The following is a 13,887-nucleotide window of genomic DNA, read 5'->3' on the forward strand; positions in this document are numbered from 1 at the left end:
TCCAAACCTGAATTGTCCACTCTTAATCTAGTTTGATCACTGTTTTTAGAAAATTTTCCACCTTTTCCCTCTGATACTAGAGGTACAGCTTCCTTGGCATAATGGTGAAACTAGCTTAAAATACAGCAAATGCCCTATCTAGCTCCTTACATAAGAAATGAGCAGGTGAGGTAGACTAGTTTATTAGCCCCACAGCTGTTGGTGACTCAAGTGTACCCTCACTTCTAAATCAGCTTTAGTAAGTGCTCATTACCTTATACCTATAGGCTTTGTTGTAAACATCTTTTCCCGCTTCAGCACAGGAAGTGCTAAACCAACCACCCTGTTGAACACAGTAATAAACTTTAATCATTAACAGTCTCGGAACCACTACTGCTGCATAGAAGCCATTTCAAGCAGCTTTATTGAAATAAACTTAAGTGTTCAAATAAGAAACATGGTCATGATACAAACAGGACATTTACAAAGTTAACTGTACAAAATAAATAAATCTTATGTTTTGTTGACTGACACAGTCTATAATCTGCTCTGGAGAACTACAAGTATAGGCTTTCCTGCTTTAGGGCAGAAAAGAAAGGATGGGTCAAGGCCTCATCAAGAGTAATTCTCTTGGCTGGGTCATACTCCAACATTTTTTGAATGAGGTCAAACAGATTCTCATGGTCCAAATCTTGACAAAGCATGAACTCCTAAAAAAGGGGAGGGGAAAAAAAGCGATGTTAGTTAGTGGAGGAAACTTAATTTTTTTCTTCTTCATGGAACAAAGTTATCAACTCTTACCTTAAGTGGTTTACAGCGTCTTGAAACATATCTACCTGCAGAACTATGTTCATCCCAGTCCAATTGGTTATGGTGGAAATACTTGCGCTTCCTGCAGATTAAAAATTGTTTGAGGCAATCACAAACCAATGTTCTAAAACAGTAATATGACCATAAACTCAACTAATCCTTTGGAAAGAGGCTAGAAGTGTGTATTGTTAATACTTTCACAATGCAGTTTTTAGAAGGTAACAACACTTAAAGAACAGATATGCATCATACAGAAATGGATGTACCAGGCTAATCTAATCACATCTCTCACCCCTGACACATCAGAAGACAGAGCAGAAAGATGTGGACAAGTGAAGAAAACAGGGTATTTGTTTTGAACAGGTTTGACTCAGATCAATTATCCTTTGCAATGTATCTGTACATAACGGACATTTGACCTATTTCAGCCTGAGGTGAGGTAAACCTGGACCAGAAGACAGTTTAATTATGGAAATCAATTTAAAAATACTGTACTCAGAACTCAATTTGTTTGTCCCTGTCAGTAAATAAGAAAGGAGTAGTACCTAGCTCAAGCACCCCCATGTCAGGATGAAGATACCTGTGCTGAGGTTCCATTCCTGTCTTAGTACAGTAAGTCAGTGCTCATTTGCCAACTTTCACCTAGGTCCAGCCTCAACCATGCAGAAAGGGTAGTGCACAGAAGCCACCTTTCTGAAGGCCTACCCACCCACCCTCTGCAGACCATCACTTCTGCACACTGGAAGCAGAACTCTGCAGCCAGCATAGGTAGCTAGAGGTAAGCAGGTTTTTGTTTTTTTGGGGGGGGGGTTAGCTCAAGTCAATATTACTGTCCTGAGATATCTATGCCCCTCAGACACTTGTGCATTTTCCACAGCCCCAGGAAAGCAGAACGTTGCTGTTCTCAGCCACAACTCTGGATATCTAACCAACATACGAACTGGAACTTTAACTTAGATGAAATTAAAATCTATTTGATTTTAAACCATTATAAAGCAAACAGGTTTGAGTATAATTACCTGGTCTTCTCTATCATGTGAATTGGTAAAGGCCCCAGTATTCTCTCCATCATTGCCAAATGCTCTTTACTATCATGTGTCTAAAGAAAGAGTAGAAGAGTTAAGCTTATTACCCTCCTCTAATTTGTTTAAAAAAGTCTATTCACGAAGAGATGCTAAGGTGTTTTGTCCCCCCCCCAAGTTAACTGCAGAAAAACCATTAAGTAGATGTGTGGATTAATATACAATTGTCAAGTTTTCCAATTCATATTTTGACGACTGTACTTCCTTGGCTTTTCATTTGTCAGAAGCTTATTTGTAGAGGTCAACTTCCACAAATCATTTACAGCTAAATGTTATCACAAAACTAAGAAACACTTTCCTCACATTGGCAGATTAAGTTAAAAAATACCAGTATCAGCCTTCAGTATTAGAATTTGAGGTGGTGGGCTGTTTTAATAGAGTTGGTCAAAGAAGAAAGTTTAATGGAAGCTTTATGTTTTCATCTAAACTTAGAAACATTCAGAGTCCCACCCAGCTCTGATACTAAAGCAGTTAAGCAAGGCTAAAGTCTTAAAGCTTTATTTTTAAAAGCTACCTTCTCTCCCATAACAACTTGTTCCTACTACAAGCACATCCAGGAGACTGGCCTTTTTTGGGTCATGTTTAAAATGAAATGTGTTTAGAAATACAACTTCAGCATAGCTTGCTACAACACAGTCATTAAAATAAAGCTTACAGTTGAAATAGATGCATTGCCTCAGTAAAGCTTTATACCTGCTAAGACTTGGACATGCCCAAGCAATGTACCTAAACTACTGCAAGGGAAACAAAAGCACGAACTCTGGGACTGGAAATTAAAGGGGCCACTGTTTTACTCATGTTTCAATTTTAAAGCTACATATTTTAGTTATGGATTTAGGATCTTGAATCTATTTGCTGAAGACAACTTTTCTGATCCATAAGTGACATACAGTGAGAACAAGCTGGATTCTGGAATTTTTTTAATGCATCAACCATGTTGGTAGCATACTATATGTGCCTACATAGGCAGAGAGAAGCTTCACAGTGAACAGGGGTCATTTCTGTGCAGCTGTATGTTCTCTTCTTTATGTTCCCATTACAAAACAAAGGGACAAATGATTTCCTCACCATCAGAATGGCTATAGAAAAGTATTCCCCCGCATATAAAAAATTTATAGTTACCTACCGGAAATACCGTGAATCCAAGGTAATACTCTATGAGAATACAGCCTATGCTCCAAACATCACAAGGTTGTGACCATCCCAGGGCTGTCAAAAAAAAAAAAAAAAAAAAATTTGCAAGATTCATATCCATTTGGGGGGGGGGGGGGGGGGGTGTTGGGAAGCAATACCCTTTAAGTGATATTAAGCAGTTAACCTACTCCCAAGTGGTGATGTAGACAGATTAGTAAATTAAACGACTGATATCCATTATACTATGAGGGCAACTGAAAGCAGAGTTCTCTTGCTAGCAAGTAAATGGCCTAGGGCATAGAAATCCAGTATAAGTTTGCCAAAATGTTAACTATCCTCTGAAGCAACACCAGCTCTAGAAAAAGTAGACTTGGTCTGAAAATGCAAACTGACCTCAAAAAATGCTGCGTATCAGAATGACTACTTAGGGCAATAATGTAACAAAAAGGTGCTTCAGAATTAACAAGCACTGCAGACAAGAGTAGAAATTACTAAAAATACAGTTTTTCTAAATAAGCTGGTTTGAAGTTAAAGTGTTTTCTGACCTAAAATAACTTCAGGAGCTCTGTAATGTCTTGTAGACACTAGAGTACTGTGATGTTCGTCATCATATGTTGCACTTCCAAAGTCCACAATTTTGATGTCTGGATTTTTTAGTGTGCGTTCATCACGTTTCTAAAAATGAAATATACAGCATTAAATGTATGAACAGAATAAGCCCCAGAGATATGTTGTAGTGAGAACAATTTGAAACTACAGATTTACCAGTTTGGGGTTATACTCTTCTACATAGTCAGACTTCACAAATAAAATATTTTCAGGCTTCAGATCTGTATGAGTCAATTTGTTCAAGTGTAAAACTGCAAGAGAAAATGAAAATTAGCAAGCTATTTAAAGAATAATTTCAACAACTGAAAAATATTAAACATACTTACAGTTTACAGATTTGCAAATCTGATATGCCATCTTCCTAATGTGGTCAAGCCGAAATGGCAAAAAACTGTTCTCTTTAATAAAGTCGTAGGTACTGAGTCCCAGTAGTTCAAAAACAATGCAAACATGACCGTGATGTTCAAACCATTCCAACATCTGTACACAGCGACTGTAAACAAAAATACCCGGTAAAATGTACTCTAATACAGCAGATATGCTATGTCAAGTGTTTACATAAAATGGCTGTATCAGCAGGCATATCAGTACTTGACCTGAACAGAGAGTATGCAGTTATTATCCCAATATATAGTAAGATTTTCCTGTTTGAATGTATTGTTCTAGCTTAACTGGGAGCTAGAAAAATTAAAGGGAAGGCAACACAACAATTACAGATAAGCAATCTCCCAGCTGACATCAGGGACAACCACAAGCCAACTGCACACTTCCAAGCTCCACTTCAAAGTGACACAGCCCAGTGGTTCTCAACCAGCAGTCCGGGACCTCCTGGGGTTGGGGGCACCGCCAAGCAGGGCTGGCATTAAACTTGTTGGGGATCAAAGGCTGAAAGCCGAAGCCCCAAAACATGGGGCTGAAGACTGGTGACCCAAGCCCCGCCACCCGGGGCTGAAGCCGAAGCCTGAGCAACTTAGATTTGCAGGGTCCCCTAGGAAACTGCCCTGCTTGCTACCCCATAATGCTGGCCCTGGCTCTTATATGCAGAAAAACAATAGTTGTAGGCTGTGGAGTTTTTATAGCATGGGCTTAGACAAATGCTGGCTCAGAAAGAAAAAGTTTGAGAACCCCTGACAGCCATTTTACCATGATGGGAGATTTGAGATCAAAAGTTTAAAAAAAGCCTTTCAAGGAAAGGTGGAGAAGAGAGCACTGTGCAAGCTGCCTAAGGCTCTCCAGCATGGTGGTGCCTGAGAGATCTGACAGAGCCATGCTGACAGAGAGATTTTGTAAAGAATCTATACAGAGAACATGAAACAATGGGTGTTACCATACACACTGTAACAAGAGTGATCAAGTAAGGTGAGCTATTACCAGCCGGAGAGGGGAAAAAAACCTTTTGTAGTGATAATAAAGGTGGACCATTTCCAGCAGTTCTCAAGAACATGTGAGAAACGGGGGGGGGGGGGGGGGGGGTTGGTTAAAAAGGGGAAATAGTTTTACTTTGTGTAATGACACATCCACTCCCAGTCTTTATTCAAGCTTAAGTTAATGGTGTCCAGCTTGCAAATTAATTCCAATCCAGTAGTCTCTTGTTGGAGTCTGTTTTTGAAGTTTTTTTGTTGAAGAATTGCCACTTTTAGGTCTAATCGAGTGACCAAAGAGATTGAGACTGCTGAATTGGAATTAATTTGCAAACTGGATACAACTAACAAAAACTATTTCCCCTCCTACTGTTCTTGTCAACTGCTGGAAATGGCCCACCTTGATCATCACTGCAAAAGGTCCCCCTTCCCCGCTCTCCTGCTGGTAATAGCTCCTGATCACTTGTTACAGTGTGTATGGTAACACCCATTGTTTCATGTTCTCTGTGTATATAAAAATCTCCCCACTACATTTTCCACTGTATGCATCCGATGAAGCGAGCTGTAACTCACGAAAGCTTATGCTCTAATAAATTTGTTAGTCTCTAAGGTGCCACAAGCACTCCTGTTCTTTTTACGGATACAGACTAACACAGCTGCTACTCTGAAACCACAAACAGAAATAATTTTGTGGAGGGCCAGAAGCATACATAATTTAATAGCAAGTAAAAATACAGTCCCCTACACCGAAGGGTTTAAAAATCTAGATTAATAATGAGATAGGACACTGGGGAAGATGATAAGCATTGGAGACAAAAGAAGGAATTAACAGAATAAGGTTATTGCATTATTTAGGTAGTACAATGTCAATCTTAGTACTTAATTTTAATATTACAATTATGGTTTAAGAAAGTCAGAGGAATTTTAGAAAAGAGTCAAAGGAAGGAAGAAATCCTAAAAACTAAAATATCTTCCATTCTAATTCTATACTTACAATGTGCTCTTGGGATCTGATGCATTTAAATGCTCCAATACCTGTATTTCTGAACGAGCTGCTTCACAATATCTATCAACATTTTTTACTATTTTCACTGCTACATGTCTACCTTCCCTGTAAAATAAAAGTTTTTGAATGGTTATAGACAACTGCAGAACTATAACACAACCACCATAACACCTCACACAAGTTTCCTTTACAGCAGAATTCAACTGCAAAACTCCCAGCTAACTAGCAAATTATCACAACAACATGATTTTAGTGCTTTTCATCCTTAAACCTATTTTTAAAAGAACATAAAGTTTCACACATTGAGACACAAAACTTATCAATTTTCCCCACTAATTATTTTCATTCTAATGTGTTAAATATGCCCAATCATAAATTATGTTGAATCTCAGTTTGAGAAGTTTGATTTTATCCTACCACTTTATTTTTAGTCTTTGTTATGTACTAAAATAAAGTCATGATAGCAAGTTACAGACTATATACACATGTCTCTCTCTGTCCCAGGTTAGCATTGGATAAAAGTTTGATATACTAAGATGTGGTGTATGTCAGCCATCTTAAAACTTGGAATAGTCAGAAATTGGATATACAGTTCTCTTCAATGTCATAAGCAAGTAAAAATTACATTCTGGAATGAGGTATCTACAACTGAATTATGTAACCAATAAGAGTGTAGACTGGATTCCACAATAATTATAGATACAAACAGGTACTATTGACTGTCAATTATGCAGTCCATTAAATTGAATGCAAATGTATGTATTCTTGAGTCATCAAGTGCTTGTTATATACAGATAATCCAAATATTAAATCAGACTGCACCTTCATAAACAGTAACTTTGCAACTGTGTGATAGAGAAGAGTAAACTGTTTAAATCATGCTGTTTATTGTTCTATAGAAATGAGATTCCTCAGAGATGCAAGTGAACAACTCTCAATGAATCAAAATGGAAGTCACGTACAGACAGCTGTAGCATAATGGGATCCTCTAACTGGTCAAGGATGAACTGTAGTTTGTCTGTATCAGTGCCATTATATATAAATAGAAAAACAATGAGTATAAAGACACTCAAGAAAACTAACCAGCCAAAAAAAAATTTTTTAAAGGTTCACATAAAATGTCAATATATATTCACTACAAATTTGAAACTGTTTTGTAAACTAGGCCAGGCTGGTACTGACAAGAAAGTTACATTTATAAGAAAAAATTACTTACGCTTTGTGATCTATGCACTCCACTACTTTTCCAAAAGCACCTTCGCCCAGAGTAGCAATAATTTCATCTAAAAGAGAAAAAAATCTCAATCAAAGAAGTAGTGATATTCTAATTAGTTATTCACAAAACTAAATTCTATCAATGCAGATTAATCTAGGCTGTGCCTCTATAAAAGTGTAACTAAACATCTCTAAACTAGAATATTTATTTTATTGAACTCATCAAAACAGTTACAGCTATGTCATTCCAAATTTCATTAACTTCATTTACTGTTTTGGAAAATGAATATCAATGTTTAATTTCTAGAGAAAAAGAAAAACAACCCCCCCACAAAAGCAAAAAAATAAAAAAAAATCAAGAAAGAAAGAAAAAGACTTCCAAAGCCCCTGACATCTTATTCTAAAAGAAATTATTCTATCTGAAAAGTTAATAAATTTTGAAAAATATTCTATACATCTTGCACTTAGTACGTCTCCACTCTGACAGATCAGGTGACCCTCCTCATCATCCTCTACACTCCTGGATCTTTTCCTTCGGTGACTCTTCTGGAAACGGCATGTGGGCGGCACCAAGATCATCCAGCCAATCAATATACCCGAGTGAATTCAGGGCAGAATACGAAATTCATTCAGCGGGGAGATATTCAGGCATTCAGATACGCGCCAGGCCACAAACGGTTGGCAGGAGCAATTTCAAATTCAGTCCCCAGAAATTCACAGGGCACATAGTTTATGTTACAGGAGAAAAACATGGCAAGGAACAGATTTTCAGATAAGATACTCAAAGTGGCAAGGCAACAAAAAATTACAACACATTTGTTTTTTCTTTTAAAAAAAATGGTTCACTTGAAGCACTGAAATTTATTTTAGGATTGCAGTGTCCTTATTTGCAAGTCTAATGCTGTAAAACAGCAGGATTTAATATTTACTTGTCTATATAAAATAGCCTTGTGGCCAAATTAGGATACCCAAGTTAAACAAATCTGAGTTTAAAGTATTCATCTGAATTAAACATTCTTCTTGAGTAATAGTTCAGAATAAAAAAAGTCACAAAAAGATAAATCTACTCCAGACGGCTTCAATTAAAGAGTTATCAAAAGTATAAACCAGGGGTTCTCAAACTGGGGGGGTCGCGAGGTTACAACATGGGGAGGGGGGGTGTCACAAGCTGTAAACCTCCACCCCAAACCCCACTTTTTCCCTCCAGCATTTATAATGGTGTTATAAATTAAAAACACATTTTTATATATGGGGGGGGGGGGTCGCACTCAGAGGCTTACTATGTGAAAGGGGTCACCAGTACAAAAGTTTGAGAACCACTGGTATAAACCATATTGTCTTCAACTGTTCTGTCAACTGAAGTTAAGCACAACTACATTAAGAGATCAGACAGGATGCCCTGCCAGTGGATATGCAGCATGCATGTCGGATACTCAAAACAATACTGCACTTGTTTATCAGACATTTTGTTAATTAACAGTTGCAAAAAAAAAAAAAACTTGACTGCACATATGTCTCTCCTTGTTATTTCAAGATCATTAAAGTTACTAAGTTTAACAAAAGTAAATATAAGTAATAGCTTGCATATAAATGGTTTGGATTTTGAGCAAGATGGAAATATGTACCTTTCATGACGAATGAAGACTTACATTTTAAGATATATGAGGGGCAATACCTATGTTTCAGGTAATTAGTCAGTGGTTATTACTCATTCATCAGTGGAATTCTATCTGATAAACAATTATATGCTCTAGGGTTTAGCGAGTATATCTGTGTGATACAGAAACTTCTCATCCAAGGGGGAAAAAAAATCTAACAGAAAGAATAATTAATATGAATATTAGAAATAAGACCTTCCCGAACTCGCACACTTGACTGCTACTGCTCAGATGAGAAGTTATCCTCCCAAAAAAAAAACAAAAAAAAAACCAAAAGTTTAAAGAATTACTCATACCATTTGTGAATGATGATGTGAGGCACTATGATATGTCTTGTGTTTTCTTTTATAGCTACTCCTCCCACTATGGCCTGAAGACTTGCTACTGTGGTTGTGATAACCATTTTCGTGATCTCTGTGATGGTGCCCATTTTCATACACTTGACTGTAATCACTTCTATATTCTTCAATGTAACGCCGGTCATGATGATCTCTTTCATTTACGGAGCTGGCTTCCGAATAATGACTAGAAATAAAAAACAAATGAATTTAACTGACATCACTTTATGTCAAGTGGAATCATTAAGACAATTCCTACTGGAAGGCTTCACTCTTTAAATATCTACAAAATACTGCATCAAGAAAATATTAACAAAATAAGTTAACAGATCTGCTTATCTACTTACTGAAATTTAAACTTAACAGTTCTTACAACAAAGGCTTAGCAGTTTACCATGATTAAAAATCCAAAATTTATTTACCTATCACAAACTTTGGAGTGATTATGTTTACAGCGCTTGTTCTCCCGTGCACTGCTGTGTGATCTCTTCTTTCTCTTATGGCTGCTGCTGCATTTTCTGGTATCCCAGCTTTCCTTTTCATCCCAATCAGGATACTCGGTTCGTTTGGAATGCCGCATCTGTCACAGACAAGCCAATTCCCGCTTTAAAATTACATCCTAAATACAGTTACAATTTACCAATACAATGTAATATAAATAGTACACTGATCTAAACAGCCAGAGATTAAAATAGCCTTCCCAGTGAACTTTACGGTTTTATAGCATTCTTTTTGCTCCACTCCTAAATGTGTTTGTCTCAAAAAAAAAAAAAAAAAATTCAAGACATCTACATCCATATAGACATGGACCAACAATCTAACCTCTTATAGGAAATGCTATCAATTCAAATATTCTGACTCTAGCAGGGACCACTCATTAAGAACTTCAGTCATGTCTGCAGAGTTGTTCATAGTGGAAATTCCTTCAAATTCCACCCTCCATTAAATCCAATTTTTGAGCAAAAATTGTTCACCTCAACATCCATAATTATCAGCCAGCATGCTTTAAAAGCTAGCAAGGTACTCTGTGTATTTTAACATACTTACAAATTTTATTAAAGCCAATGTTAAAAAAAATTATATAACACACAGGTTAAGAAATGAGTGTCTGTACCCCTGGGTATAGTGCCTAGATTATCCACAAATACATATAGTATATAAAAAGAAAAGGAGTACTTGTGGCACCTTAGAGACTAACCAATTTATTTGAGCATAAGCTTTCATGAGCTACAGCTCACTTCATCGGATGCTTTTCTCCTTTTTGCAAATACAGACTAACACGGCTGTTACTCTGAAACCTGTCATATAGTACATAATAAGCAATAATCCAAATTGAGGTGAATAAATTTAACAATAGTCAGAATCTGAATACTCAGGTACATCACTCATGAATAGTTATACAGAGAGTTGGTTGTGGAAAGCAAATATAGCAATTAGTGAAGATTGTCCCTCAGTAATAAGAATTTAGGGCAGGTTGTACATTTAGAAAATATAATCCATGAGGAAAGTATTTCAAACCTTCCTCCCCTTACAACACCTACTAGAAGTTCTCAAGCCTCTACCAAAACATCACTGTGAACTGCTTAAATGTACTCAGTCTGATTATTGCAAAAAAGAGAAAGGCAGGAAATGGAAAAATATCACTCAAAGCTTCTCTCCTAGCCCACCCTTCAACCATAAACCAATTCAAGTTCCTAACACACACTCCTGCCCTCCCCCCCCCCCAACATAAATATGAACCTGACACTCTATATCCCCGTTTGGAGCTTTTGCTGTGCCTCCAACGCTAGCAATCCTGCCGCCCTTGTACTTTCAGATGCTCTCTAATTTATTACTCTGATGAGTCAGGGGAGGGAAAACAACATTCCCGTTCACTCTCGACTGGGGACCTTCAGCTAACCCTTCCCATGGGCGCTCAGCATCGGGCCTTGTTCCTGAGACCCCGTAACTCTCCACGAACGAGGCAGAATCAGGCCACTGAGCTCACCTCGCTACACGTGTTAAGCCTCTTCCAGGTCTGCGCAGTCACTAATGTCTCGACGGGTTTGCAGCCCCCCGGCCCGGCCACTCTCCCGCGCCCTCACGGAGCCCCAATACCCAGGAGCAGCAGCTGCCCCGCAGAGCGCCCACCACGTCCCTGCGTGGCTGGGCAGGCGGCCGAGGCAGCACGGCCCCGCCATGGGGCGGGAGGACGAGCTTCAGCCGGGTCTCCCACTCGCGATCGAAGGCCCTTGGGGCGAGGCAGGGGCGTACCCTGGCCCCGCCAGGCAGCGGCTGGCGCCTCCCCCCACGGGACCAGCCGCAGCCATTTTCTCGCCATCCAGGGCAGAGCAGACAGAACATGGCGGCGGCGGGGGGGGGGGACTCATACCCGGATTAACGCATTTAACGGCCACAACCACCCCAGCCGAGCCTTCACGGGGTGGGTCGGCTCCATGAGCCGAAATCAGGATCGTACCCACACCCACGGAACAACAAGACCCCGCCCAGTCGTGCAGGGGCAAATGGCGGCGACACTGTGCCGAGGCAGGGGCAATAACCCGAGCTTCAAGCAAGGCCAGGGGCGGCGATATCTGTCCGCCCCCCCCCCGCTATATTGGGGCAGGAAACGACACCCCCACCACAGACACACACGGACGGGGATCAGTACCCCCCCACTCCCCTTTACCCCACCGCCAACCAGCGACTCACCGCTCCGGCTGGTGCCGCTGCTACCTCAGGGGTCTGCTAGTGCTGCTGAGCCTCCGAGTCCGCCCTACAGCACAAAATGGTGCCGCCGACTGCGAGAACCTTCTGGAGCAGCGACGCGCGTCACACAGGGGTGCGCATGCGCGGGCCCGTTCACCGCCTCTGCGGGGAGGGAGAGGGGCGCGCCCGCCCTTCAGCACCGCGCGCGTGCCCGCAAATCGCGGAAAAAAACGTGCCTCGTGCCTGATTGTACTTGCGCGGTGCGCTTAGTGACGTCAGCGGGGGGGGGGCTCGCTGAAGGACGCGGAGTGTTTGGGGCTGCCGGGAGAGGCGCTCGGTCTGCGCGACTGGCGCGCCGCGTGGACCGCGTCCTTTTTTGCCAGTGCCTCCTGGGAACGCCTCCAGAAAGGGACAGGGGGTAGTGGGCCGGACGGGGGAAGGGGGTTCAACCCCTGCCGAGGAGGTAGCAGGCCCCTTCCCGCCACAGGGGATGAACTGGTTCTGTGGGACTGCGATCTGCTCCAGCTTGTGTTTAGCTGTGTCGCCATGGCTACCCTGCCGTGAAAGGCCGGTGGCTGGCCAGGCCAGCGGGTTTTGGCGTGTGGGGCTGTACAGTTGCAGTGTCTGGGCTCAGGCCGGACCCCGGCCGCTCTGGGCTCCTGCGGGAAGGGAGTAATGGTGTCTCAGAGCCTGGGCTCCAGCCCAATCCCGAATACCTACAATGCAGTTTTTAGCCCTGTGGCCAGACCTTTGTAAGCCCAAGTCAGCTCTGTAACTAGGTGCTTGGGGCCTTTTATTGCAGTGTAAACATACTCTGAAAACCTTTCCCAGAAGAGCTCTGTGTAGCTCGAAAGCTTGTCTCTCTCACCAACAAAAGTTGGTCCAATAAAAGATATTACCTCACCCACCTTGTCTCTCTACTATCCTGGGACCAGCATGGCTACAGCAACACTGCAAACAACTTCTGAAAAGATACAGAGGCAATGCAGTGTTGTAGCAGCAAGAACACTGCAAACAATGTTCTTTTAAGGACAGATATATGACTATGTCTTGGTTTGAAATCAAACTTGTGATACTAGATTTGAACCTTATATGTTTTTTTTTAATTTAGGGTAGGTCTGGGTAGCCATGATGCAGTGCACTATTCATGCTAATAGTGTCTGGCACCATAGGAAAATTTTCATCCTGCTGGCAGTGTGGCAGGCAAACATACAATCCCTTGCTTTCATCTGCACCTGCTGTTGCCATTGGTTACTAGGCCCAGAAGTAGAAGTTACAAGTAGGGTTGCCATTTGCCAACTTTCTAATCACACAAAACTGAACACCCCTGCACCACCCCTTCTCCGTGGCCCCACACAAACCCCACACCTTCTGAGAAGGCCACGCCCATCAGTTGCTCCATCCCCCTCCCTCTGTCACTCATTCTTCCCCACCCTCACTCACTTTCAGTGGGCTGGTGCAGGGGGTTGAGATGTCGGAGGGGGTATGGGATTGAGGTGTGGGCGCTGGGGTAGGGCCAGGGATGAGGGGTTTGGGGTGCAGGAGGGGACTCTGGGCTGGGGCAGGGGGTTGGGTACGGGGGGGGGTGAGGGCTCCAGCTGCGGGTGAGACTGGGGATGAAGGGTTTGGGGTACAGGAGGGGAATCCGGGCTGGGCCAGGGGAGTGAGGGTTAAGGGGTTTGCGGTGCAGAAGGGGACTCTGGGCTGGGACAGGGGGTTGGGGTGCGGGGTCCTGGTGATGCTTACCGTGGCTCTGAGGAAGCGGACGCCAGGTTCCTGCAGTCTCTAGATACATGGGCGGCCAGGCAGCTCTGCACAGTGTGCTCTGCCTTCGCGCCCGCAGACACCGCCCCCCGCAGCTCCCACTGGTTGCGGTTCCTGATCAATGGGAGTTATGGCGCTGGTACTCGGGCTGGGGGCAGTGCGCAGAGCCTCCCAGTTCCTGGCCAACCCAGCGCCTAGGGGCCGCAGGGACCTGGAAGCCGCTTCTGGGAGCAGCATGGAGCC

At 42.0% G+C, this 13,887-nt stretch overlaps 1 protein-coding gene across 3 annotated transcripts; it reads right to left on the bottom strand.

Annotated features, from left to right (window-relative positions):
* Window positions 1-385: 385 nt before the first annotated feature.
* On the bottom strand, window positions 386-12,042 carry CLK1 (CDC like kinase 1). 3 transcript variants are annotated; one of them, XM_048868867.2, is made up of 13 exons: window positions 11,884-12,042; window positions 9,615-9,772; window positions 9,151-9,379; window positions 7,652-7,742; window positions 7,198-7,264; window positions 5,970-6,086; window positions 3,941-4,107; window positions 3,771-3,865; window positions 3,551-3,680; window positions 2,998-3,080; window positions 1,809-1,888; window positions 781-871; window positions 386-689 (listed from the first exon to the last, which is right to left on the bottom strand). In XM_048868867.2, exons 2-13 carry the CDS (start codon window positions 9,770-9,772, stop codon window positions 537-539), a joined length of 1,461 nt encoding a protein of 486 aa, XP_048724824.1. In that variant the 5' UTR covers window positions 11,884-12,042; the 3' UTR covers window positions 386-536. The 3 variants fall into 3 exon arrangements, with proteins under 3 accessions (XP_048724824.1, XP_048724825.1, XP_048724826.1); XM_048868868.2 differs by lacking the exon at window positions 11,884-12,042 and adding an exon at window positions 11,180-11,420; XM_048868869.2 differs by lacking the exons at window positions 7,652-7,742; window positions 9,615-9,772; window positions 11,884-12,042 and having other exon boundaries at window positions 9,151-9,288.
* Between the last annotated feature and the right edge of the window lie 1,845 nt (window positions 12,043-13,887).

This window comes from Caretta caretta, chromosome 11 (assembly GCF_965140235.1).
Source record: "Caretta caretta isolate rCarCar2 chromosome 11, rCarCar1.hap1, whole genome shotgun sequence".
Lineage (NCBI taxonomy): Eukaryota > Metazoa > Chordata > Testudines > Cheloniidae > Caretta > Caretta caretta.

Excerpts from the sequence above, each read along its gene's own strand:
- CLK1 (XM_048868867.2), bottom strand. The coding sequence starts at position 9,772 with ATGCGGCATTCCAAACGAACCGAGTATCCTGATTGGGATGAAAAGGAA. Across the intron at positions 7,743-9,150 it reads CACATCATCATTCACAAATG|AAGAGTCACCGAAGGAAAAG; the intron begins GTATGAGTAATT and ends TGCCGTTTCCAG. Across the intron at positions 4,108-5,969 it reads TCAGATCCCAAGAGCACATT|TCGCTGTGTACAGATGTTGG; the intron begins GTAAGTATAGAA and ends TTTTGTTTACAG.